Source organism: Paecilomyces variotii, assembly GCF_004022145.1.
Source record: "Paecilomyces variotii strain CBS 101075 chromosome Unknown C8Q69scaffold_2, whole genome shotgun sequence".
Classification (NCBI taxonomy): domain Eukaryota; kingdom Fungi; phylum Ascomycota; class Eurotiomycetes; order Eurotiales; family Thermoascaceae; genus Paecilomyces; species Paecilomyces variotii.
Window position 1 is genome coordinate 118,378 of NW_021167141.1, and position 24,943 is coordinate 143,320.

Here is a 24,943-nt window from a genome sequence, read left to right on the forward strand (position 1 = left end):
AGGGTCATCCAGCCGCTACTCTGTCAGAAACATGCTATCAGAGTAAATAGGTACTGTTGGCTTTCCCAACCCGTGGCGGCTTCATGATGTGTCGGGCTCGAACGATGCGTGTCCACGTGACCGTATCGCTGTCTCGTGGGCTATTACCAATCAGAGACCTCTCCGCACGCCGACGTCGGCTCGGATTCCTCAGGCGGGAAAAGCTAAGTTAGGCTGACCGGCGACAATAATTATCCATTATTATGATCTTTGTACGGCGCCAGCTCCGGAGGAGTCATCGCAACGAGCCTCCTCCTTTCTGACCGCCTCAATTATCTCCTGGATTATATCTCACTCTTTGTACGTTTTCCCGCCGCATTCACCTCCCGCCTAATTGTCTCGTACTCATCCCATTCGCGATCAGTAGTACAGGAACTCCGCAGTATGAGGCTATCTCATCGATTAGTCTGCGGCTCTGGCCTGCGGACCGGAAATGTGGCTTCCATCTATTCTCTGCAGGGTGTCGCTGCAAGCAGACTAGGACAGAGGACCTACAGCAGCAAGTCGACACTGCCTGGGCTTGATCCGTCGAAGTTGACTATTGCGAAGACGACGACACCAAAGGAGCCGCTACCTCCGCAGGAGCTTGTGTTTGGAAAAACGTTCACCGGTACGCCTCTTCGTATAGACTGTGTTCTTAGAGAAATTGCTGACGGTGTTCAACTTGTTCATAGATCATATGCTCTCTATCGAATGGACTGCTTCCGATGGATGGCTGGCTCCGAGAATCACCCCTTACCAGAACCTGAGCCTCGATCCCGCGACTTGCGTGTTCCACTACGCCTTCGAATGTTTCGAGGGTATGAAAGCATACAAGGACAAGAATGGTAAAATTCGACTATTCCGACCTGACAAGAACATGGCGCGTCTGAACAAGTCATCTGCACGAATTGCCCTGCCAACGTTTGAGGGCGATGCTCTCATCAAGCTGATCGGAGAATTCGCCAAGCTGGAGAGCAAATTCATTCCAGAGTACGTTGAGTTGCTTGAACTTTACTGACCACGCGGCTAACGTGTCTGCAGCTCCCGAGGCTACTCGCTATATCTCAGACCGACCATGATTGGTACCCAGAGAACTCTGGGTGTCGGTCCTCCTGGCTCTGCTCTTCTTTTCGTTATCGCCAGTCCCGTGGGCCCTTACTACCCTACAGGATTTAAGGCTGTGTCGCTAGAAGCTACGGACTATGCCGTGCGTGCCTGGCCAGGCGGTGTTGGTGACAAGAAGCTGGGTGCCAACTACGCGCCCTGCATTGTGCCCCAGCTCGAGGCCGCGTCGAGAGGATTCCAGCAGAACCTGTGGCTGTTTGGCGAGGAGGAATACGTGACAGAGGTCGGCACGATGAACCTCTTCATCGCCTTGAGGAACAAGGAGACTGGCCAGAAGGAGCTGGTCACTGCGCCCCTGGATGGCACCATTCTGGAGGGTGTCACTAGAGACTCTGTTCTCCAGCTCGCGCGTGAGAGATTGCTTCCTGAAGGATGGGCGGTATCGGAACGGAAAATCCGGATGTCGGAAGTCGCGGAGGCCGCGGAGACTGGACGCCTGATTGAGGTCTTTGGAGCCGGAACGGCTGCTATTGTGAGCCCTGTCCGCAAGATCAGCTACAAGGGCAAGCTGGTGGACTGTGGTTTGAAGGAGAACGAAGAAGCCGGCGAGATCGCTCTTCGGATGAAGAACTGGATCGAGAGTATCCAGTATGGTGATGAAGAGCACAAGTGGAGGTGAGTTAGGCGCCATTCATGATTCCGTTGGGTTTCAATTGCTGACTTCGATCTATAGTTATGTCATCTAGACAGGTAAAAGGCGGGAAGGGGAGAAGAGAGTTCTTTTCCATTGATTCTTCAGCTATGGTTCATTTTCTGCCAAAGGGGCAAATAGCGTTGTTTATTTCCTGCTTTGTAGATTACAGCATCTTAGAGTCAGCAGTCACATTGAAGTCAGTGACAAATACCATGAGAGCTCTCTTGCAGGTGGCTCTATATATCTCAAACGTTGATAAATGTTTGTCACTAGTCCCGTTTTTCTATCACACGCCTAGCAGTGCACTATCCAGCTCTTTTGATTGTATCGACAAACTGCACTTAGCCGGAAGGCGTGGTTCTGCCCGATGAAAGTTTAGCGTACTATACTTGAGATTCGCTATACTGCCATCAGAGCCATCGAGTACTATGCCGGTTATATTTGAGACAGCAGTTAACTAGTTGGCCTCTATCCAGTATGTAAAGAGACCATTTCTTTCCATCGTTGCCGAAAACTTATAACTTGCGCAATGCAGTAACGAATATACACACCTGTGTGCTAGGTGTCTTAGAAATATTTCAGCTCTCCAATCCCCCCACAAGAAAAATATGATTGAGTAATTTGCTCGCAGATACTCGCCAGCCTGGATTCACCTGAAGCATCAGCAAAAGGAATGACGCAAAGTGCTGCGCATCCTTCGTATCAAATCCGGGTAACCGATCCATTAGGTATTCAGTAAAGCGTCCAACTCCCTGACCATTGTTTCCCAGGATTTGGCCAATGAGAAAATCATGCTCTTTGTCAATCTGTTCGGCCGAAAGGCCCAAAGTCCCTAGGGGAAATAACGGCTCATTTGTCGCCAGTTCGAATATCTGCTTCAAAGTTAGATGGAAGAACCGGCTTCTAAGGATAGATACTTATAGCTTACCACACAACCCAAAGCCCAAATATCGACATTAGCGTCCCACGGATTCCGATGGATCAATTCAGGGGAACGCAAGGCTGTTGGTATCACCGGCCATTGGTCGCATTGTTGATCCCACGTAGCTAGAAATATATGAGCCTCTTTCAATCTTCGATTTGGGCAGTATAATGAATTCATTACCTCCACCTAGATCACCTATTTTGACTGAAATTGTGGAAATGTCTATATTGTCCAGCTGACCTCGACGTCGCTGCGAAGATACCAGATAGTTAGGTGCGCTATTATCGGCTTTGGTTCCTTCTAGCCATTTGACAGGACTGAACTCCGGAGGCTGCAAGAACATCTCATTCGGCATCACTCCAGCAGGCGTGAACATAATATTTGCCGGTTGTAGATCTGTAGTGAGTCAACCGGAGTACCACCTGAAAAATTGTGAAATGCACTCACCACAATGGATAATATGTGATTTGTGTAAGAAATCAAGACCAAGTAGAATTTGTTTAGTAACATTTCGTACGTAGTCTGTCCGATGTCGCGCTCCAGTGAGAGTCATTTCCTTGCCGTCGGAGATCATAACAGGAAATACAAGACATGAATGAGTTCCATTTGGACCGATATGTTCGAAATGATCCAATAGTTCAACGATATGTGCTTTCCCGGGGTGATCCAGTTCTGTGATAGACAATTGACTAAGAATAGAAAGTTCTCGATTGTTATTTTCAGATGCATCTGCTTTAAGTATCTTCAATGCGACATGTCGCGTGGCCCTTCAAATATGACAGTCAGCTAGGTACCTACCGGCCGAGCAGTGAGTTTCAGAAACAGACCATTGATCATTTGCAAGCCATACTGTTGAATATTGACCAAATGCTAACTTTCCAGTAACTTCGTATCTCTGATTAAAAATGTCGTGAAGATGTACTGGATGATAGCCTCCACGGCGATACTCTTCAACGGGCTCTACTACATCGTATATTCTCTCAAATCGTCTCATTTTGAATGCTGAACTGGAGGAAAATGACAGGGTGAACTTGATTTCCTTGAATAAAATAGGCAGAATAGAGTTAAAACAACGGAGCCTAGGTGAAGATACTCGTGTACGCTGTCATGTGACGAGAAATGAGCCGTCCAATACTTAACAATGAACTATTCTTCTCTTCTCGGTGGCTTCCCCAGTCCTCGTACCATCTGCACGATCATCTCAAGAACTCCGTGAATATTAAAAAGCCGAACCCTCCCAACTTGGAACCAGAAAGACTTGATTAAATCTTATAATTTTATCTGCTTGGGAACATGAAGGCCTGAAGATGATTTACACCTTCGATTCTCAGAGCTCACCTTTGAGAGAACCCCCGTCAGCAGTTATCCTTTCTCTCTCTTTTCGCTCGTTCTCCTCAATCAACGATTTTTGAAATTGCTCTTGGCGAGCTCTTCTCTCCCTCATCTTGTCCATCTCAGCTAGAAGCTCAGTTGTTTGCCTCTCCCTATCTTCGTCACTCTTTGCTGGTTTGTCCTTATCTGCAGGACTGACCCAGTCAAATGGAACCGATTCCAACCATAAAGATCCATAGATCGGTTTAAAAGTCGGGTTTTCGGTTAGTATGCCAGGTGATATCGGCCGCCCGGCTTCTACAACACCGTCTGAGAAAAGGTTACCCCAGGCACCTCGCAACAATTCAGAATCTCGCGGCACCGGGACAAAGCCTAGCGGTTTCGGTGGATGGATCTTAAGGTACGACACTTTCCGTTCCCTTTCTTCGAGATATTTGGTAAATTTGGCGTCCGCATCGGCTTGCTGGTCGGGGGTGAACTGAATTTGAAACGGCTCGCTGTCTTGTGTGCTTTCTAACGACTTCGATTTGAGCAATGGGGGAAGATAAGTTTCGTCAAACCACTTCTCCCACCGCTCTGGCTTTCCAGGATCATTCTGAAGAGCCCACCAGTGCTGATGCAACTTCTTGAAGCGCTCATGTAGTGAAAACGGCTCGTCGGGAATGGGATTTCTCCGTGTCGTATTACGGTTGGATATGGCTGAGACTGTCCGATCAATACCCGTCTCTTCCAGTACAAGCCACGAGACGTCAGCCCGCGTCTCGAGACTTCGTAGGTATTTCGAGCACAAAGCATAGTCATCATCAGGCAGAGATGTAGGAAGAAACGTATCCCTCAAAACGTCGGAGATATAGGCGACTAGTGAATATTATTAGCCCGCCAGTACAGACACGCGCATAATCGGCAATGAACTTGCGTAGGTCAGAACGGGAGTGTAACTACCTACCTTCTTTGATTGCATCAAGGACCGCTTGGTTATCTGGCAGATCTCGGTAAGGGTTGGTACCAGCCCGATTCGCATCGTACGCAAGCCCGTCTTGTGTCTCGAACCAGCTCTCCAGATCTATCACGCCATAGCGATTTAGAAAATTGAGGCCCCATTCCAACAGCATCAAGAATGCCACTAGGCGTATGACCCATTTCACGAGCCGGGATCTCGCGAGGCCCCCGAGAAGCCGTGAGATAAATTGAAGCATGTTGGCTAGAAGGCAATTGCCATGACATAAGGCTTTTGCCGTGCTACGCTATGAACCACCAACATATACTGTAGTGTCCGTCGGTCAATCGCACTGCATTTGCCTGTCTAGCTAGCTAGCACCACGGCGGCCGCAGAGACGCTCTGAGACTTCGTTTTTAGCGTCGACCCAAAGGAGCTTATGTAATTGTATTTGAGGCCAATAGGATAAGCAATTTCTGGCGCTCCCTTAAGTACTTATATAGGAAAGTTATGATATTCAAGATAATCCGACTAATCACACTCCGGTGAGAAATATCAAGGAAAGGAGCTATTGCCTAGTCGAGCTTTCGGACACAATAAAGTGGCCTTTCTTTAAGTTCGTAGTCTCTTTAGGTATTGCAACCCAATTTCCAAGACTCTTAATTATTCCCTAAGCTCCTTATTAATTAGGTAGCTATAACCTTGTCTAATAAAACCCTTATTATAAAGTTTATATCCTAACTTTATTGACCCTAGAATTTTAAGTTATAAAGCCTACAGTCTCTCTACTAATAACAAGTGCATTAGTTCAAAGGCCATATCGAAGATAATTGTGATGAAACAGCATCTACGCAGTTATTCCTTCCTATTAAACTAAAAGAGGATCAAGCACTATCTACCCAATTCCTATACCTACTTAACAAGCCCTATCTACTAAAGATAGTGTGATTCCTTAAACCTGCTCATTAGAGTCTAATATCAACTTAAAAGTTTATATTCGAACGTTCCTACCTATAGCAATAGAAACAAAGACTTGGCAAATTATTATATCACACACTACCTGCCTTGATTAGGGCTTCACAGCGCATATTATTTTAAACTTTGATCTTCTTTTCGACGCTAGCTCTACAACTTTAGCCTGCAAGTTAATTAATTCGTTAGATACATTATCAGACATGATCAGTCTGCGGCGGCAGGTCCAATATAAACAGGGGTAGGAAGAGAGGGGGACACCTATATGCAGCAATATCATGCAGAAACAGTAAAAGAATAGGTACTAATAGGTACGAGCAGAAACAGGAGGTGTTGAAGAAGATAAGCACTAGCATAGGAGATCAGGAAATAGCAGATCAAAGCTAACAGCAACAAGGACCAAAGGAGGAGGAGGGGGGAGTGGTAGCCAACCCCAATAAAGCGCAGCAAAAGGGTCACGTTTCTGGACAGGAGAAAGTTCGGACTCGGAGCGTTACTACCACAATGAAACACAAAACCAAGGCAGCCCAAAAATAAAGAGATAATTCCTTAGAGCCAGAAACAGCAAGGTCCTTAAAGCTTGAAACAGCGGGGTGGCTGTATGCGCCGCACCCGCGCCCCTCTCCACAGACATAACTAGATAACTTACTGATAAAAAGCAGAGTTCTTATGGTTTTAAATCTCTAATCTTGGAGATGTCTCCGGTCCGATCAAATTAAACTAGGTTACTACCTTACTACTCTCTTCTATCTCGAGGTGGATTTGCGGCGCATACACGTATACACATAACAAGGCCCTGGGAGTCTGGGACTAATATTCCTCGCCGCAGCCGCGCAACTAAGACGAGCATTTTATGTTTCTAGTTTAGTGTCCCCGTCGGTAGGATTTAGGTAGGTCGTTGGTGTTTTAGCTGCAGATCTGCTGTCAGGACTCGGCTGCAGTGGCTATGCTATGTACGTCGTAACTCTCTCGTCGAGTCTCTTGCTTCCAAGTGGGGTGCGACACCTTCCATGAGGGAGAAACCTGCTGGGCGGGGTTTGCAGCCTTAGGTCAACTTAGTACTTAGTACACCGTGACTGTGACTGTGACTGTAATATTCGACCTACGGGGTCGAGTTCAGGGTCCAGTCTTGTCTTGTCCTTTATGGTGGGTGCTACGTGGTATCGACGAATGGCGATAACGGGGGATTTGCGACGCCTTGGTAGTATACCATAGCCTTGAGCATTTCATTCATCCAATGTTTCTGCTTGTACATACTATCCGAGCATGTGACTATCAAATCCCACTAGATCCGGAGTCTCAGCGTTTCACGTTGCCCCTGCGGTTCTCTGACAAAGCAGGATCCGTGAATGCGGGATGATAGATGCGCCGCAACAATAGGTACTAGGAAGACGCCGGGCGAGATCGATGAGTTTGGAGCGGACATGCTAGACAGACCACGTGTGGGTGCTGGAAACGGAACGAAGTTATCATTTGCAAAGGTCGCAGACATTCGGCCGACCAGCTGCAGGCGGTCATCTTCAGCCCTACAGCGTGGAGACGTTGTGTCCCTACTTATTATTGCCACGCACACCGGGCCTTGGGGGCCGAATACGGGTTGCTAGTTGCCTCCACCATGGACGAATCTTCGACCGAGTGCTGGCGATATGCCTGCGGCGTTAAAGAATAAGGTGTCAGTCGTCAAGTGTGCAGTAGTTTGTCGGATATTGCGGCCGTTTCTACTCCCGGACTCCATACACGTTGACCCTCCTAGAATTCGGATAGCTATGAGGTCCGTTCGATACCGCCGCTAGCGTGGGTGTTATCGGTGTCTCTTCTTTGTCCCAGTGTTTTGAGTAATAGTGAGTACTTAGGAGGAATCGGCATAGCGAGTAAGTCAATGATGATTGTAAAATCCAATTGTTTTCCCCGATTGTTGAGCTCCAGCCGCTTAGCAAATTCCGAAACGGGAAGAAGCATTGGCCACGTCGACCCCGCGGGGAAATTGATTGTTCGATTCCTAGGTCAGTCAATGTGCTTGTAAATTAATGGTGGGTGGTAGCTAGCGAAATTTGTCATTCAACATTCGGATTCTCAGGGGATGCGAATAATCACTGTTGCCGTGGGTCTTGACATGCCGGCTGTCAAGTAGTAGTGGAAACTGTAGATAGAGTATGTGATCGGAGGCCTTTGGGGAGTCAGATCCTTAATTGCAGTAGGCAATCAGGATCGCAGTGAAATTGACTAGCGCCATAGCTGACTCACCTCGCTGAAGCTCGACCTCGACCTCTCCATTAGTGTTTCTTGTTGCGAGCCAGTCGCTAACGGTCTGGCCGTTGCCCCGATTAGGAAATTGACCTGATCATGGACATCTTCCACCCGCCTGCGCTCCCGTGGATCGGCGAATGGGGGTGGCTTGGGGCATTTGGCATCTGGAGTCTCGAGTATATTCGACGCGGTGACTGCGTCTCCTGCTTGCTCGACTGCTTACCCATCTGATTAGTGTTCCAGCAGCATTGCCAAGGGACGCCCTGTGACAGCATCACTGGGCGGCCATTATTGTTTTGTCATACACAACCCGCATGGCTATCGCAATCCCTGGACACTGACCAGTATCCAGATACTCGGATAGTGGATTAATCTTAGCCTTCCCTGTCAAACCGAACAGTCGGGAAGTCAGGCTGCGTCCGTGTTCTCAGCAGCGCCTGGAGTCGGGTGGAGCCTGCCATCCCTTTGGTGCCAAACAGTAACAATAGGTCTTCTATAGTGATGCTATGTGTCACCCCTCAATCCATACGGTTCCTCTCCTGAGCCGTCGTGGGAACATTGATCGTAGATGTTGACTTGGTATTCTAGAGCCACGTGCAAATAGTATACAGTTTGGCTGTGATATTTATTGCTTATCAGCTGTCTTCGGCGGTCGCTTCAAATATCTGGAGATGAACGCAAGTGTCTTCGAGTCTGAATACAAGGGAGATCCTCAGATCCCTGGCCAGCTGCCTATGGAAACCGACATTTCAGTCCAGAGAATGCATGATGCGTTCCAGGGAATTTCCGAGTAACAGTGCATCGTCAATATCCAGCACTGTCTGTCGACCAGTAGAACAGATGAGGAACGAGTTCCCTTAAGAGGAAGAGCATGAACACTTTTGATGTTGATTCAGATTAGGCATATGACATCCATCACTGCAGGCATGCTTCTTCGGATCAAGCACAGTAACAGTCACATCGACAGACTCAAGAGCATCAGTTAGCGGTCTAAGTAGCCCCTGCCAGACTAAATAGACTACTGCTTGAAGAGACGTCAAATAGGGTAGCCAATGGCGGTAGACCGTGAGGCTCCGCATGCAGACAGTTACCATTGTCAGACTCAACTTGGAGCGTCCGCATCAGTGTTAAGTGAATAATCTTGACCGCCTAGACAGTCTTTGTAAGGCATGTTCAAATATAGATCCTCTGACAAAGCCTTATTCTTGTCTGTTAGTGTCGCCCTAGCAGCAGGGAACAATAGGCGACCGCACATAACCGCGGGGCTGCAGCCAAACAAAAACCGCTTGGATTTGGGCTGTTTCTGCAGACCGCCAAACATCAGCATGTTGTCCCCAGCTGTTCATGTATTATTCATCCCTCGCGGATAGATCCCAGCGACTCGAATCCACTACTAGCTGATCTCCCCAACCTGCTGGGTCGGTCAACTTCCGCCCCAGGAAGCGGGCATCCTTGTACAACAAGAATAGAGTTGCCCACGGGGGCTGAAACTGCACCGAGCGGGTTTGTTTAAACTTCACGGAAGCTTGCGGCATTTGGGCACCTGCTTGATGCCTCTTGATGTGCGTCGTCGTTTAGAATCCCGTCGTGCACGTAGCAGAGCACTGTCCTAGTAGACTGTTTTTGACTAGGCCATCGTTAGGCCCCCCTGGCAAGGCCACACATCATAGATAGAGACATGAGATGAGATAGGTACCAACTAGGTCGTGCACCGCTTCCGCTGATCATCGGAGGTCAGTTCGCAGATGGGATATCGTCCCCTTGCGCTCGTTGTTATCATGTCGGCCTTCATTCCGGGGGGAGAAAACAAACAGAAATGGTTCTCCTGAGCCAGCTATCCGGGAAATGTCAATTCTCGGGCTGTGGTAAACTCTCTTGTCTGGCTAACGGGATGGAAAACGGTCATAAGCCTCCGTACCACTGGAACGGCATGGGGAAAGCAGCAACAGTCGTTCGAGAAGCTCGAGGGCGGAGGCATTGAGCCAGTATGGCGATCCCAAATCCCAAGAGCTCGCTCGACAACGTGGTTGCCTCCAGTCCGCAAAAGGCAAAGCATGCGACGGCGGGGGGGATAAGACGTCTCTGCAGGCCTGCAGCCCTAGAAAGAGACGTTCATTCTATTCACGGATCGACCACGAAAGTCTGCTGGTAACTGGCCTGACGACATCAAACGGTGGGAGTTGGCGAGATAGGGTCGTGGCAGGACAACGTTTAGCGAAGGCAGCGTCCAGCGCCATGTCCCAAAAGAGACCGTCCTCTCAAGACCGGTGCAAGCCTCGCAACGGCCTTGACTCCAATGACCACGAGCGATTCGAACGAACCCGGACCTGGTTACAGTCCGTTTCTATCACGGACAGGGTCCCTCGAACAGCCGCAGTCCTGGATCAGCCTACCCAGCAGATCCACGATCCCTGCGCCGGGCTGGGCCACGGATGCCCTTTTATAGCGACGCATCCATCGTACAGGAGGGGCATGCACCAGACAGCTTCGGTGGGTTCTACCACAGTTGGGGCTCTTCCAGCTGATCGGCTGCTAGAGGACGAGTTCCGTACGGTATGCTTAAATACTTCATGTTGTCCGACATGTTTGGACCCATTTCACTTCGAGCAGCAAGCCTCGTGGTTGCAGCTGGACGCCTGATTTCTAAAAGATATCTAAATACCTCGAACGCCCCACGATAGTCTGCCATACAGAAACTCATATAACAGCCTGCGTTCACTCTTCTCCGCAAGTGTCTATACAGATCCATCCAGCTACTTGCAAAGCATACTCAGCCCACCATGCAGCGCAGCGGCAACTACCACTACCCTTACCCGCCAACGGGCTCGCGATACTCGTCGAGTCATGGCACAAGTAGCGCTTTCAGCGCCAATGCCAACCCAAATGAAGACTGGACAAAGATCTCCGATCTAGCAGAGAGACGTCGGATCCAGAATCGCATTGCTCAGCGTAACTATCGTACGTAGCATCAGTCGCTGCTTCTTCAATGGTGTTTATGTACTAATCGAACCGCGCAACAGGCAAGAAGCTAAAGCGCCGTCTCGAGGATCTCGAGAGAAGAGCTGCCTCAGCCTCAGCTTCTCCCGAACAGTCACACGAGGAGCTTGACCAGAGCAAGACAGAGCAGACAGAAGCTTCGCGGCCTCAGGATAACCGCGCTCATGTGCAGTCTCACGGAGAAGCCAACTGGAGCAGCACGCATGGTCAGCACGACGATAACTACTACTCTCATGAAGAGCGGTCTTCTCTGTTCACTCAGAGATGTACGCGACAGTTGTCGACGTCTCCGCCTCCGGTCCTCTCATACCCTCCCTACCCGTATCCGGAAACATACGGGCAAGCGACATACCCTCAGCAGTCCGTCTACCATTCGATGCCTGGTCCGTACGGAGATATCTCCATGCATGGCCAATACCTCGAGCCTCTGCCTTCGACTCTTCCTGCAATGGCGCCTGCGACTCCTCCCGCAAAACGGCGCCCAGCCTTTGCAGAGGACGACGTGCTTAGCCCATTCAGCGTGAGTTATGCCACAATGGCAGGTATTGATCTTCCTGCATCCTCATCTCCCTCTCAGGAAGCAACCGTTCATGTGAGCTATCCTCGCCATCCCAGCAATTCGATCGATGGCAGTGCTGACGTTTTGGTACTAAGACGCCGCCCCTGACGTACTCGTTCGCCTACGATCTCTCAGGATCAGCGTCTCCCGAAGGATCAATGAACTACCCAGTGACTCCGGGTTCTGTTCCTTGCTCGCCACCACATCTGTCACTTATTTGACTTGCTTCTTTATTATCTGTATTTCAAATTTATCTTCGATGACCAGTCATTGGAGGGTTTTGTATATGATCATTATATTTACAGCGTGAGATGATATCATTTCTCTTTGCACTCTCACTCGTTCATAGGGACGCGGAATGGATTGCATATGGTGGGCGTTGCTTGATTCTGTTTTAGATATTGTATACTTTTATCGGTTTTGGTTCGGTGGTGAAGCAGCCGCATGCTTTTCTTCTTCTTCTTTTTGGTGATTGCCTTATGCAGTCACTCGTCAAAAGACTACCTATCCAGCACAATTCAACACTGTTGAGTGATATTACCAGAAATACATAAACCAATACACCAAGGAACCCGCTCAAGTAGTACCTTTGGCCCCCAAAACGCCGGACTTTTACATGCTACCTAACTATTCACACAGAACCCCTGCCTGCGCTAATACGAACGAGGCTATGCATGCGCCGTTCTCATGCCCGTGAAAAAGAATGGGCCTTTCTGCCTAATTTCGTGGGTCTCTCTATCCCTTCGAGAACCTTTTATTCTCAAACCACCTCTTTTGCAGCTAACCTCAGCCTCAACGAGATGAAAGCCTTCTTCTCCGGAACCAAAAGGATTGAATTTACATCAGTAATACAAGTTCGGACTCGGAGATCACCAGCCGCCGATTCCCATGGAACGCCTTGCAGATACACCCCAGCAAGCAAAAGGATCCCCCGCCTTCCTTTCCCCTCCTTCCGTCTAACTAACTGACTAACTCAACCCGCACTCCCGGAGAGAGAGAAAGCCATTCTATTAGCGCCAGGAAATCCTAGTGAACGTCACAGGAAATATCGGATTCGGGGCAATTCCCGGCGATAAGCGGACAAGCAACGCTCCGCGATCCGTGATACAGAGCTGAACAAGCCATGGCGGGAAGATGCATAACTAGGAATCCTGTCGTACGACCATTTCGCTCAGCCCTATCCGCAAAAAAAAAAAAAGGAAGACTGGGTGAGTAGGGCTAGATGGTGGTATGGTAGGAGCGAAGGATTGAGATGCTTGCAAGAAACGGACGTCAGGCAACAGACGTACATACATTGCTAGTAGTTTCAAAGCCTCAAAATGCCAATTAGTGGCTCTAGTTGTAGTATAATTCGTATCATTCCACAGGGTAAGTAAACTAACTGACTGAAATCCGCCCCAGTATTAATTACTTCCGGCCGGGTGCGGGCAGTGCACACTTACTTACTTATTATACACCTGCATTTTAACTCAAGTCTGGGGAATCATAATACCTATATTATTACGCAGGCATTCTTGTTTCTTCTCCCTCTTCTTTGGTCCTTCTGGAAACACATTAAATTTTGAATGCTGACGATCTGCATTCGTGTCATGTTCTAGTGGGATTCGTTTCGTGCGCATATTATAATTCAGGCCGCCTGGTTCCGTAGCAGGTAAGGCGTACACAAGCGCCAGGTTTAAGCCACGGTTTAGTTAACCGAGACCGTGAAAAGGTTGGGGGCCAAATTCAGTGATGGCTTGATTGAAGGAACGAGGGAGGGATAGTTCTTCAGCTCGATGAAGAGGCGTAGTAGCGTAAATGAGGCAATTTCTAGCAACCATTATACCTTATGGTACCACGTGGGGGGGTTGTTTTACTAATGTTGTAGATTGAGAAGTAAGTATAGAATTCTGCTCTACGTTGGATGAGTCCCCAGATTCTATGACGAAATAGATGGCCTGGTACAGCCGTTTAGTTAGGTACAGTACAATGCCCGTGCTTTTATGGACTGAGAAGAAGATCGTTCTAAAAATATCGCTTGCAATGACAGTTGTGAACTGTTCGTAGATCAAAAGGTAGTAGTATTCGTGGAGAATACTTCAAGGGCCCATTGCTAGACAATTAGGCCAAACATGTTATTTGGACTATGTATGTCTCTTCAGAGCCTCGCGCCTTGTGACTCTGAGGAGTCTGTAAGTAGTAAAGCTGAATATTACACCATATAAGTAATTATGTACAGTAACTTATCCTAGCACAGCAGAGACAGCCCATCCAATAATCAACTCCTCCTTCTCGCTCACCCCGACAAAATCGACTTGTTTACAAATCCAACACGGCCTCCACAAGCCTTCGGGGGCCTAAAGATGATAAGGTTCTTAGGCAGACCGTTAATAAACAACTGGACAAGGCCAGCCACTGCGTGTTCGGATCCTTGCTACCTCGTGGGCCGATGATGATCTGTCAAAAAGCCCCCGAGACGCCTGTCCCGTTCTCTTCGTATCGTATCCTACCGTAATTGGATCGGACGCCGAACTCCAATGGACCGACCAAGCAGCGCTGCTGGTGCCGTTTCAGCTTGGAAAGACAGCAGAGTATAATATCTACCAGTAATGAGTCGCGATAAGACGTGCCAAATGAAGAAATCATACTTTACTGGAGAATATTAACCACCGCACTCCACTCGATCCTTCTTATGGATAATGAGGCATCATTCCTTGATGGATTAGTCTTTCGGTTCGGATCGCTGGGACTCCGACTCGGAGTTAATAGTTATTGAAGATCAACACGTTGTTCGGAGTCCGGCGATAGCGAGGAGGGAGTAACGATCGTGGCGTATCCTTTGCTGGGCTATGAATCATGCATATGCCAGCGAAAAGGGACATGGATTGTCCCTTTCCAATACGATTATCTCGTCTAAGCGCTTTTCATTACATGCAAATCTATACTTTCTGAAACAGATTATGTAGTTTGAAGAGAAGAATCGATATCTACATACATCGGGCTACAGAATCTAACTACTAACCATCCCATTCCCAGATTAATTGATAACCAAGAGAAGAACAACAAATGATAACTGCTAATCTCTGCGAAACTAATCACTAGCCTACTCACTTACCTCTCTTTGGGCCCTACGCAGGCGCAGCTCTCTCTGTTCCTGTACTTAACGGCGTAACCTCAAAAGAATCGATATAACGACCCGATCGGAACTTCCCACAAGGTAAGCAGACGAACGTTATTTTCACATTAACTTTATTGATTTGCAGAGTCACCGGCTCTCAATTCAAGTTAGGATAGTGGTATTCCTTGTCTAGCTCTCTTAGAAGATATCCGCGCGTGAGTATACTTATTCCCGAGTTAGGAGGCGTTGGTTTTTATATAATCATAGCCCAATAGCGAGCAAAATATGCAGATAACTTATCGCAAAAAGTAATAGAGGACCATATAGATAGAGAGATTATATGATAATTCTACCTGAGCGGGAGTTATATTAAGATAAGGAGGACATTGTATGTCGTGATAGAAGAAAAAGTGAAAATAAATACACTAACTCCGTATAATATCTGTTACCAAATAAGCAGCGGTATTCAATGAATGATTCTATACAGATTGACAAACTTATTCATTTTCATACTAAGTTATGTATTCTTTTAGACCATTGGAATCGAAAAAAGGATCGACCTAGACGTTGAAGAGACTCCTGAGTTATTGATTGGAGAGATTGCCGACTTTGCTATTCTATTGCCATTTGCCCTTATCGCGTCATATCCACAAATAGTTATTTATATCTACTCTACAAACAAACTGCTATGAACTATCCTCAAGAGTAGTTGAGACATAGCTATCTACGCGAGAGCGAGAGAGACATACCCCAAAGGACCCTGAATGGTGCATTATCAGTAAAACCATCCCCATCACACATACCTCTCTGATCTGTATTTATCTTTACCCAGATAATACCTAGTACATATTATCACCCCCTAAACTGTAGCTAATTTAGTCCTCTCGCAAACCTATTTCATTTTTTTTTAACTTTATAAAAAGAAAGAGAAGAACACCCTAACCGGCTCTCTGGAAAACAACACCCCGCTTTCCACTATAAACCATGCACTAAAGATCATTTATGTCGAGGTTTTGGAAAATAAAAAAAAAAGTAAAAACATGAAGGCATCGATAATCGCAGGGTGCGGGAGTAAGAGGATGGGATGGATGGGATGGAAAATGGCACTTGGGATGGATTGACGAGTGTGAAGATGGTAAGACACCGGAGACATGATTTGAATTCAAGAAGAGCAGAAAATTTGTATTTAACAGATGACTTGAGACAAGAAAAGAAAAAAAAAAGCGTTCTTCAGCCTAGAATCCCATGTCCTACTCGTTGGTGAATGTATTTCTCAACAGATTCTTTCCCTTTCGTTTAACCGGCCTCTCCACCATTAAGACTCATCTGGCCGACATTACTCGAGGCCGCCGGCCTGCGTCTCCGAAGAGGTGCCTTCTTCCTCCTATTAATCGCTGCCTGCTGTGCTGTGGCTCCAACTGTACTCATCTCCGTGTCGCCATCATCGCCTCCTTCCTCGTCAGCATGAGTCGCGTGGTATATCGCTGCCTCATTAAGCTCATTGATATCATCAGGCTTCATTCGAAGCCACTTCATACGGGGTCCAGACTTGGCGCGCTCAGAGACTCGGAAACCATAGATTCGCGGCTCGTACACCTTGCCACGGCCCAGGCCGGGAGCGAGGTTGGACGTCAGCATACCGTTGATCTGTGTCGGCTGGTTTGCTAGCGGCTCAGGGGACGTGAGAGTCATGGCAGCAGAGGAGGTCAAAGAGGAAGAACGGGACTGATTCGTGTTGGTGGTAATTGGCGAGGTGGGAGACATCGTAGGATCCAGACGAGGCCCGATGTCCAAGTCCGGAAAGGTCATGAAGAACAGGCAGCCAAATGTCGTACCGAAGAATGCACCGTCAACAGATTGGAACCGGCTATTGGGAGGCGTATAGATGTCCTGGCAGCTGGGGCAGAAAAGCTTGACCGTATCCTGTCCAGGGGTATCCGTACGACCAACCGGCAGGACCTTGCATCCATTGCAAAAGGCACGGGGACAGACACCGAAATGCTGCATCTCGTACTTCTCCAGCATCTGCTGGATGCCTGGTCGAGAGGTGATATAGCGCTGATGGATCAACCCGTAAAGCAGCTCTGCGGAACTCTCTATGACGCTCAAGTCGCTTGCCACGCGCATATGCCTTCGGTCTCCAGCCCTCCGGTAACCCAGCGGTTTCTCATCGCCCAAGATCTCATCTTCTTCTTCATCCTCCTCCTCCTCTTCCTCTTCATCCTCGTCATCCTCCGGTTCAACGTCGAGGATCATCTCCAATGCCTCCTTGTACATGGGCACCTGGGACTGCAACCCCGTCAGGTTGAAGTCATCCTCGATAAAATCCTCGGACACCTCCGCGAAGTACTCATGGCCTATCAGGGAGCAAAACGAGGGGATCCACGATTCGGGGGCGCCTTCAGACGACGACATGGCGAAAGAGCTGAAGGCGGACGTTGATTGCGTTGATGCCGATAATTGACTCAAGTCCAGCCTTTCCAGGCCCTCAGCCAGCGTCGCTTCTGTCTCTCTCGACACGATGTTCACCGGATTGATGGCGCAACCGTCAGGGAGGTGGGAGGGTTCGCCCCTCTTTTGTCAGGCGTTTGGTGAAAAATAGCACTGACCGCCCCTTACCGCTTATGCCAACGGACTTGTGCGGGAGAGATCGATCGAAGGCGTCTCGAAAATCAAGGGCTGTACGTAGAGTGAAAGAAATGAGTTATCGCCGTATCATAGACGGATCATAACAGCGGTGACGGTTGTGTGCGACGAGGGAGAACGAAATGCGAAGCTGCGGGATGATCAGGTCACACTCCAGTTCTTGGCCTGGAGCATGTGTTGACCAAGATGGCCTGGTTTCAGTCAGCCACAAGGAGTTCCTGCGACGAGCATAGAGGCAGACTGGGGTTTGGATGGTAATTACCGTTCTTTTCGTGCAGTTCCTAAGTATCTGGAAACGATGCCTGTGCGGTCGACGGAGTGCAGGGATCGGATGCCGAAACTAGGTTCGCGGGGCACTGGGAGGGGAACACGGCCGGGAGCCTCTGAAGAAAGCTCGGGGAACCCGGTCTCTCGAGCGGAAATGAGAAGCTCTATACCAACATCAAGGGTCTGGAGTTCTCCGCAAAGATCGCACAGCAACCCGTTCTGGCGGGCGTTGACGTTTGCATTCTCGCCGCCTCTTGTTGCCCGCCGTCCTGATCGGCGCTGCATCACGTGCTGGCGATCTAGACTCCAGCGAAGACGCAGTTCTAGAGTCATCCCAGATAGCAGCGAGATGAAGATATATACAGCGCTACGAGAAGAAGGGCAGGTTCACAGATGCAATTGGCAAGGTGCAGCAAAGAACTAATGACATGTTCAGGGGTATCTGCCTGGATGAGACATAAACAAACTTCGTATATATACCAACATGGGGCCTAAGGAGTAAGTACTGTAAGGACGCTTGTGCTTTAAAACAATTCTCTCATCACTCGAGAGAACTCTCCTCCGCCGCCCAGAATTGCTGGCAGCCCTTCGCCGGTATTTGACAGCTCGCCTTCTGTCCCAACAAACCCGTTGATACCATCTGCTCCCGAGTGGGACGCAAAGTTACCATAACCTCCCATTGCCTCAAAGAAATTCGTCAACTCGTGGCTGATCTGTAACCCGTTCATTGGACTGTTTCCAAGCTCACTAATTCCGCTTATCTGCCCGTAGACGGATAGGTCGTCGATAGAGTGACCGGCCAGACCAGCCATGGCAACTGCAGCCGTAGAGTGAGCGTCGTGGGTCTCCGAATCCAACGGACGTGCTAGCAGGCCGAGCTTTTCCCCCGTCTTCCTGAGACCCTTGATCGTCTTCCAGAGGCGTTTTGAGACATAGGACTTAGCACTGAACCCGTTGACCAGATCCAGGGCCATATAGAATTCGTCTCGCACCTGTCGGTTAAAGTCGACGGGCGCATGACATGCAGCGAGCAAGAGGACAGCTAAAGAGGCGACTAGGAAATAGTTAAAGCAGACCTGCTGCGTGCGGTAGATATCTGACGTCTGATTCAGCCGCGTCAGGACCCGAACTGTGTCCTTGGCGATATCCACGACCGCCTGGGCGTGCGTTCGGTTTTCAGCAATGCTCGCCGCCGAATGTAAGACCGGGCGATATATAAGAATCCTCAGATGGTTCATACGTAGATACAGAAGTACACGTAGCCGCCTGAGGCCACGGCTGATGGACTCTCCATTCTGGGGCGACTCCACCGCGTAGAACTTCAGATTATCCGGTATCTGCTTATACCACTGGAGCACCTGATAGTCCAGAAAGCCAATTTCATCACGTCTGATGTCCGTTGTCCCTTCCGATCCGAGACCGGAATACCAGACTTTGGAGCAGAGGCGATTGTAAACGACCATCCACTTTAGATAGGGAACCGTACCATCCTGATAAAGGTCAGTAAATGCAAGAGACATGGGAATGGGAATATTTACTCACCGGCTCGGGTAGGTTAGGATCGATGTCCTCGTCCTGGAATACGAATGGTAGCCCGGTACCGAAGCTCCACCGTCGATCCAGGGAATATATCGACCAGAAGGTTTTGGTCACCTCAGTCCATTGTTCTTCGTTCGGAAAAGACTTCAGCATGGCGTCTCGCCGATGAAGGCCCATCTCGAAGCACATGCGAGCTGTCATACCAATGAGGCGGTAAGCCATTATTTCATCGTCGGTATGAAAGTAGTACGTCGCCTAAAGAAGGCTACCATCAGCAGTCGAACGACGAGTGATAGGTCAGAAGACTTACCGCAAGAGCAAAAAGCTGAATTGTCTTGATATCGACCGGCTCCCACAGCTTGGCCTGAAGTACAGGCGCTATGCTGTCGAAAAGTCGTCTCCCAAGCTCATTTTCCCCATTTCCTTCTACTATCATGGTCGTCGCCAATATAAATTTCAAGATAGTCGTGTCATCATCCTGAAGACAGTCGGAACCAGGAAGTCCTCTTTCCGCGAACCCGGTGCGAGTGGCTGCTTCGAGGAAAGTGTAAAGGAGATTGGTCTGCTGGATGACCTTTTCAATGTTAATCAAGGGATACATGATCCCGACCTCCTCTTCATAGACACGACACAACCTGATAGCCTCCTCGCGTTTAATGATCCATATGGGATCTTTGGACGGATGAACCGAAAATACTGGCGCTGCGGGTAACTGCTGGGGGGGACTGCCGGCCGGAGTCGCATGCGCCGTATCGTCATGCGCATCTTCTAGTTGAGTTATCCCCATAGTCCGAAGACTGGATTTCGCAACGTCGAAGTTGAAAGCAGAGCTTGTTGGCCCTCGGAAATGAGGAGGTTTCATGCGCGACTTTGCCGGAGAAGGCTGAATCGATGGGAAAGCATGCGGAGGCAGCGAAGCCGAGTGTGAGCCATCACGGGAGAGAGCGTCGAAAGTGGGTGTCTCCGATGGCAGTTTATTGACCCGAAGACTATTGAGATTGGTAAATAGTGTATTCACCTGTTGCTGTAGGGAATCGATCTGCTGTTTCATCGTCTTGAACTCCCTGCGAAACAAACGCTACAGTCAGCGCATGCTAGACGACGCAATAAGAGATTTCCTGGCAAAATCAATGGAGCAAATACTTACTCAGAGTCCTTGAAGTTGCTAGAACAGCAATTCGGGGCATATTGGCCTGTGCGATATCGTGAGCGATGACCCGGATAGAAACAAAGGCGGACTGCATACACTCGAGGTTGAGGTGGCCGCAACGCTGACAGGGGACCTGGCCATTGCACTTGATCTTGCGTCTCTTGCACTCATTGCTATAGGATCTGTCAGCAGAATAACATAGGGCGGAGAAAGGTAGGCCTACCATGCGATCGAGATGTACCGATTCCGCTTCGCGCGCGTGTGCGTTCCGCTGCCTGATTCCGCCTTTCTCTTGGTGCTGTCAGTGCCAGGTGAGGGCGCCTGAGCGTCCGTGGGAGTCATCAATGATGCTCCATTTGTATGAGACGAGTCAGAAGCCATGGCACCGCGACGTCAGTATGGATACTCTGTATTCAGAGGGAAGATCAGACGCTTTCCCAGCAAGGTTGGCGGTCGGACAGGAGAGAAGAGTGCGGAACGAAGAAATTGCGGGGTTTTCCCCGGATCCACTGGAGTTCGGGGAATAATGTACAGTACATAAATAGGTAATTATCGAAGGCAGACGTGGCAGCCAAGCAGGGCGAGCCGTCCAGAAGATCGAGTACGTGTCGATACCTGCACGATGCGAAGATCATCAGAAGTCCTGAAGCTCGAGGGGAATCCTATGTATTGAATATGTTTGGCTGAGATCTCAGCAGAGCTTCACTGCTTGGCCTTAGACAATCTGGTCATTCTGTCTCTATTTGGTATTTAGGGGCCCTCATAGATTGAATGGCTTGCTAGCCACAGAGAATCGCCTGCATTGATATATGCATCTCTACTTGGATCAGGGAACTACTAGTCAAGTTGCATACCAGAAGATGATAATCATCCATTATTCTCCATCAAATCGCTGTGGGCCGACTTCTATGCCACGTGCCAAGGCTCCGAGCGCGGAATCAGTCCCGACGTACGAAGATCTCGCGTCTTTCTCTTCCATTATTACTGCTTACTTACTTACTTACTGTCCCTGTCGTGCGAATTCACGTACCAGCCAGTCATCTAACAGCTCCACGATCTCAGGGCCTAAAGCAGACGGCTGGATGAGGCATCAGCAATGCTGGCGGATGCTTAATCACCCGTTGGTGCGGGCCTTTGTTCAGGCTTCTCGATCGCGCAGGTCGTGTCCTTGGGAGACCAATTGCAGAGGCCATGCCACTCTCCCAGGCTCACCGTACCGCCCAGTCGATATCCTTGAGGATGGCAGCGTGAACCGTTTCCGTGATATGTGCTTCGAACCGCAACGGCCAGCCCTTCTCCCGCGCGGCCATTTCCGTGACCTCCCAGCATTCCAGCGATGGTTCGTTCGAGATTCACCATCCGCAACTCGATTGAACTACGAATACCTGCAGCAGTCAGGAGAGACTCTTGTGCCTCTGGAACTTACCAGTGCTGATGACGGCAGTTTCCAGCGGTTCAACGCTCCATTGAGCCTTTTTCTGCAATGGACACAGGCGGCCGAAGCGCAATCGTCGCGTCTCTATCTCGCCCAATGCCAGCTTTCCGACCTCCCTCCGTCTCTCCGGGATGGTTGTCCAACGCCGGACCTGGTGGCGCAGGCAGGAAGGGGCGATATTTACGATGCGAATATTTGGATGGGGATGCCTCCCACTTATACACCGCTCCATCGGGATCCGAATCCAAACCTCTTCGTCCAGTTGGCCGGTGAGAAAGTCGTCAGACTATTGTCACCAATGGCGGGGATGCGCGTGTTTTCCCGTGTGAGGCAGGAATTAGGCCAGGATGTAGGCCATGCAGCAGCTGTCTTTCGAGGCGACGAGATGATGCACGGTCCGGAGAGGGTCCTCCTGGAAAAGGTCGTCTGGGGTGATAATGATGGAAATCACGTATGCGCCGAAGACTCTAAACAGGACTGCGAAAGTTACGAAGCGCGCCTTGGGGCGGGTGATGGACTGTTCATCCCCAACGGCTGGTGGCACAGCATCAAAGGAATCGGCGACGGGGTCACAGCATCGGTACGTTACTGTTTCTGCTTTATGCCTTGCTCCCCAGAACTCACATTTTGATCACTAGGTAAACTGGTGGTTCCGCTAGCCCTGTTCGTCTCGTCTTCTCCGACTTCCCTGCAACCAGCTCTAAGCATCCACTCAGTCCAGCAGTACATCACTCAAAAGGTGCAGTACCGGTTCAACAATTCCAGAGTACAAGTGCTGCATCGTAGGACTTACTTTGAGTTAACGAGACAGCATGCGACGACAGCATTTTGCAAGTAAAATCAGCAATAACAGGATCATCAGTTTACGTTGCGCTGATCGGTTGCGTAGATATATTTGTAGGCAGCTCTCCACCTTACGGCATATTACATATCCTATATTTGCGGTGGCTGAAATATGGTTCAAGATGTAAGTCCTCGTTCTGGCTTCCGGAACGGTGTCGGGCCATGGAACGAGAGATCTCTTACCGTAAGGTAGTATTTGAAATCGGCTCAGTTACCATCAGACTATTTGTGGTATCATCAGCGACGCGAGAGCAGGTATCTACTGGACAATGCTTTTCCAAAGGACTTCGTAGGTACAGATAGGCTGTTGGATCTCTCCGGCGGCTAGAGATCGATATTGGCCAGTGGCTGCGCTCCCCTGATAAGAGTCCGTTTCAGCGTCAAGGCATAAACCCAACGAGTTCCTCAAGACCATTCAATGACACGTTACTTGCAGCCCAATGATCTAACCTGAACAGCGAGGCGTTGAAACGCCATGATCGCGATCGTCATATTGGCCCTGGTAGTGTCGTCTATAGCGCGATAGACATCAGGTCGCATTCACAGGGACCAGTAAGAGGACAAGGCAGCATGTCTTGAAGGGTTCAATGGGAAACCACCATTTTACAGCGCCAGCTCCCTATTGATGCGCATGAATGGCTATTGATGCCGGATATCTTCTGCCTTGTGTTTCATGGCCTCACCATGATTTTCTTTCCGCTTGGTTGTGTTCTCGGGCCCTGGCTCGGGTGCTCAGCTGTCAAGAACTCGCTATTGTTGACCCCCAGAAGATGAAAGAGTCACAGTGAATAGCCTTATTACCCATCGTTGGGCGTCTATTGTACAGTGCTTTATTCCCACGGCTGTCGGTGTTAGCATACAACTTTTCCTTTCTCTATCTCTCTTCCTTCTCTCGTCATCGTCTACGTTCCTTGCTGCTGGTCAGATCCGTTCTATATCTTTTCATATTCCAAAAAGACTAACTCGTTGATCGATTATTCTGTATTTCATCCTTTATACTTCAGTGCAAAAAAAGAAAGGGAAAACGAACCCTGTCTGCGATACACCAATAATTTCTCTTCGAACTGACTCACCGACGGTGTCCTTCATTCAACGACAATCTGTCCGGCGTCATCGAGAGGCTTGACCAAAATGGCCATCTTCGACAGATCCCTGGCTGGTCCAGGCTATGTGATTCTCAATACTATCCGCGTCATGAATATCATCGTGTTCCTTACGATCATTGCTGCGTGCGCCGTCATGCTTGTCAAAATCAAACTAGTCAACAGCTTCTTCTTTTTCGAGGCCGTAGGGCATGTCATTACTGCGAGTATTAGCAGTGAGTATTCCATCATAGAAGGCAAAAATCATTCGTAGTATTAGCTAGCTGACCATGGCAGTTTTTCTCATTATATCTGAACTAAATATTCTTCGCGGTTATTTCAACAAGCACTGGCCCCTTCTGGGACAGGAGTCGGGATTTACGACCTTCGCATTCGCAATGGCCACTATTGGGATTTCCCTGCTGGGAGATCTCAACTCGTCGGAAACGAGCCAGAAAGCCTTGGGGCTTGCCTTCTGGAGAATAGTAGCCGCGGCGGGTATCCTCGCCATTACCATGGCATTCGTCAATCTATTGACCGTAAGTCCGATTCGTGTATAGTATACGAAGTCCGAAAGCTAATCATGCCAAACTCAGAGTTTCATATTTGCAGACAGAAAGGCCGGAGTGACTGCGCGTCATGTCCGTGCCTATGGCGCCGTTGCTCCCCAGAAAGTCTTCATCACCCGATCGAGCAGCAACAAGTCCTTCCAACTCGGTATGAATCGCGAAGAAACACTTCCAACTTACCGTCCGAGTACCGCGAGCACCAGATCCATGTCGATGCGCAACGCAACTCGATTCCCCTTGAAGATCTCCTCGCCCATCAACCACAACCACCAGTTCCAGGACGCCTCTTCGTCGCGATATTCCAGGGACGAGAATGATGTCTCAGTTCCGAACTTGGCACACCATCCCGCTATGTACTCTGGTCACATCTAAGAGAGTCATTCGACCTCGTCCCTGAGATCAGGACGTAGCCCTAGCTCCAGCTCCCTGTTGTGGAAATCTCCCAATTAGGACATTGATACATCCCCTTCCCAACCGCGGTGACTCCTCTGATAATATGCCAGATCATATTTGCAGCACTGGATCCACCACTTTCTTTCAACTTTCGAAAGCTTTATTTTTAATAT

At 49.1% G+C, this 24,943-nt stretch overlaps 7 protein-coding genes across 7 annotated transcripts; 4 read left to right on the plus strand and 3 right to left on the minus strand.

Annotated features, from left to right (window-relative positions):
- Positions 1–423: 423 nt before the first annotated feature.
- On the plus strand, positions 424–1,765 carry C8Q69DRAFT_398170 (cytosolic branched-chain amino acid aminotransferase; the record flags this gene model as incomplete). Its single annotated transcript, XM_028627802.1, has 3 exons — positions 424–649; positions 714–1,011; positions 1,063–1,765. 3 exons carry the CDS (start codon positions 424–426, stop codon positions 1,763–1,765), a joined length of 1,227 nt encoding a protein of 408 aa, XP_028486945.1.
- Positions 1,766–3,742: 1,977 nt separating this feature from the next.
- On the minus strand, positions 3,743–5,567 carry C8Q69DRAFT_454980 (hypothetical protein). Its single transcript, XM_028629746.1, has 2 exons — positions 4,984–5,567; positions 3,743–4,895 (listed from the first exon to the last, which is right to left on the minus strand). Exons 1-2 carry the CDS (start codon positions 5,231–5,233, stop codon positions 4,033–4,035), a joined length of 1,113 nt encoding a protein of 370 aa, XP_028486946.1. The 5' UTR covers positions 5,234–5,567; the 3' UTR covers positions 3,743–4,032.
- Positions 5,568–10,611: 5,044 nt separating this feature from the next.
- C8Q69DRAFT_130934 (hypothetical protein) lies at positions 10,612–12,197 on the plus strand. Its single transcript, XM_028625301.1, has 3 exons — positions 10,612–11,151; positions 11,214–11,782; positions 11,845–12,197. Exons 1-3 carry the CDS (start codon positions 10,974–10,976, stop codon positions 11,968–11,970), a joined length of 873 nt encoding a protein of 290 aa, XP_028486947.1. The 5' UTR covers positions 10,612–10,973; the 3' UTR covers positions 11,971–12,197.
- Positions 12,198–16,142: 3,945 nt separating this feature from the next.
- On the minus strand, positions 16,143–17,261 carry C8Q69DRAFT_398020 (casein kinase II beta subunit CKB1; the record flags this gene model as incomplete). The annotated part of the gene is made up of 3 exons (XM_028627796.1): positions 16,143–16,510; positions 16,625–17,012; positions 17,091–17,261. The coding sequence occupies 3 exons, from the start codon at positions 17,259–17,261 to the stop codon at positions 16,143–16,145; spliced, it is 927 nt and encodes a 308-aa protein (XP_028486948.1).
- Positions 17,262–18,233: 972 nt separating this feature from the next.
- On the minus strand, positions 18,234–20,899 carry C8Q69DRAFT_131115 (fungal-specific transcription factor domain protein). Its single transcript, XM_028625302.1, has 6 exons — positions 20,672–20,899; positions 20,545–20,621; positions 20,446–20,491; positions 19,609–20,362; positions 19,302–19,553; positions 18,234–19,249 (listed from the first exon to the last, which is right to left on the minus strand). The coding sequence occupies exons 1-6, from the start codon at positions 20,827–20,829 to the stop codon at positions 18,284–18,286; spliced, it is 2,253 nt and encodes a 750-aa protein (XP_028486949.1). The 5' UTR covers positions 20,830–20,899; the 3' UTR covers positions 18,234–18,283.
- A 631-nt stretch (positions 20,900–21,530) lies between these two features.
- C8Q69DRAFT_503974 (JmjC domain protein) lies at positions 21,531–22,542 on the plus strand (the record flags this gene model as incomplete). The annotated part of the gene is made up of 2 exons (XM_028632542.1): positions 21,531–22,463; positions 22,522–22,542. The coding sequence occupies 2 exons, from the start codon at positions 21,531–21,533 to the stop codon at positions 22,540–22,542; spliced, it is 954 nt and encodes a 317-aa protein (XP_028486950.1).
- Positions 22,543–23,857: 1,315 nt separating this feature from the next.
- On the plus strand, positions 23,858–24,749 carry C8Q69DRAFT_441507 (hypothetical protein; the record flags this gene model as incomplete). Its single annotated transcript, XM_028628751.1, has 3 exons — positions 23,858–24,044; positions 24,106–24,347; positions 24,405–24,749. 3 exons carry the CDS (start codon positions 23,858–23,860, stop codon positions 24,747–24,749), a joined length of 774 nt encoding a protein of 257 aa, XP_028486951.1.
- Positions 24,750–24,943: the final 194 nt, after the last annotated feature.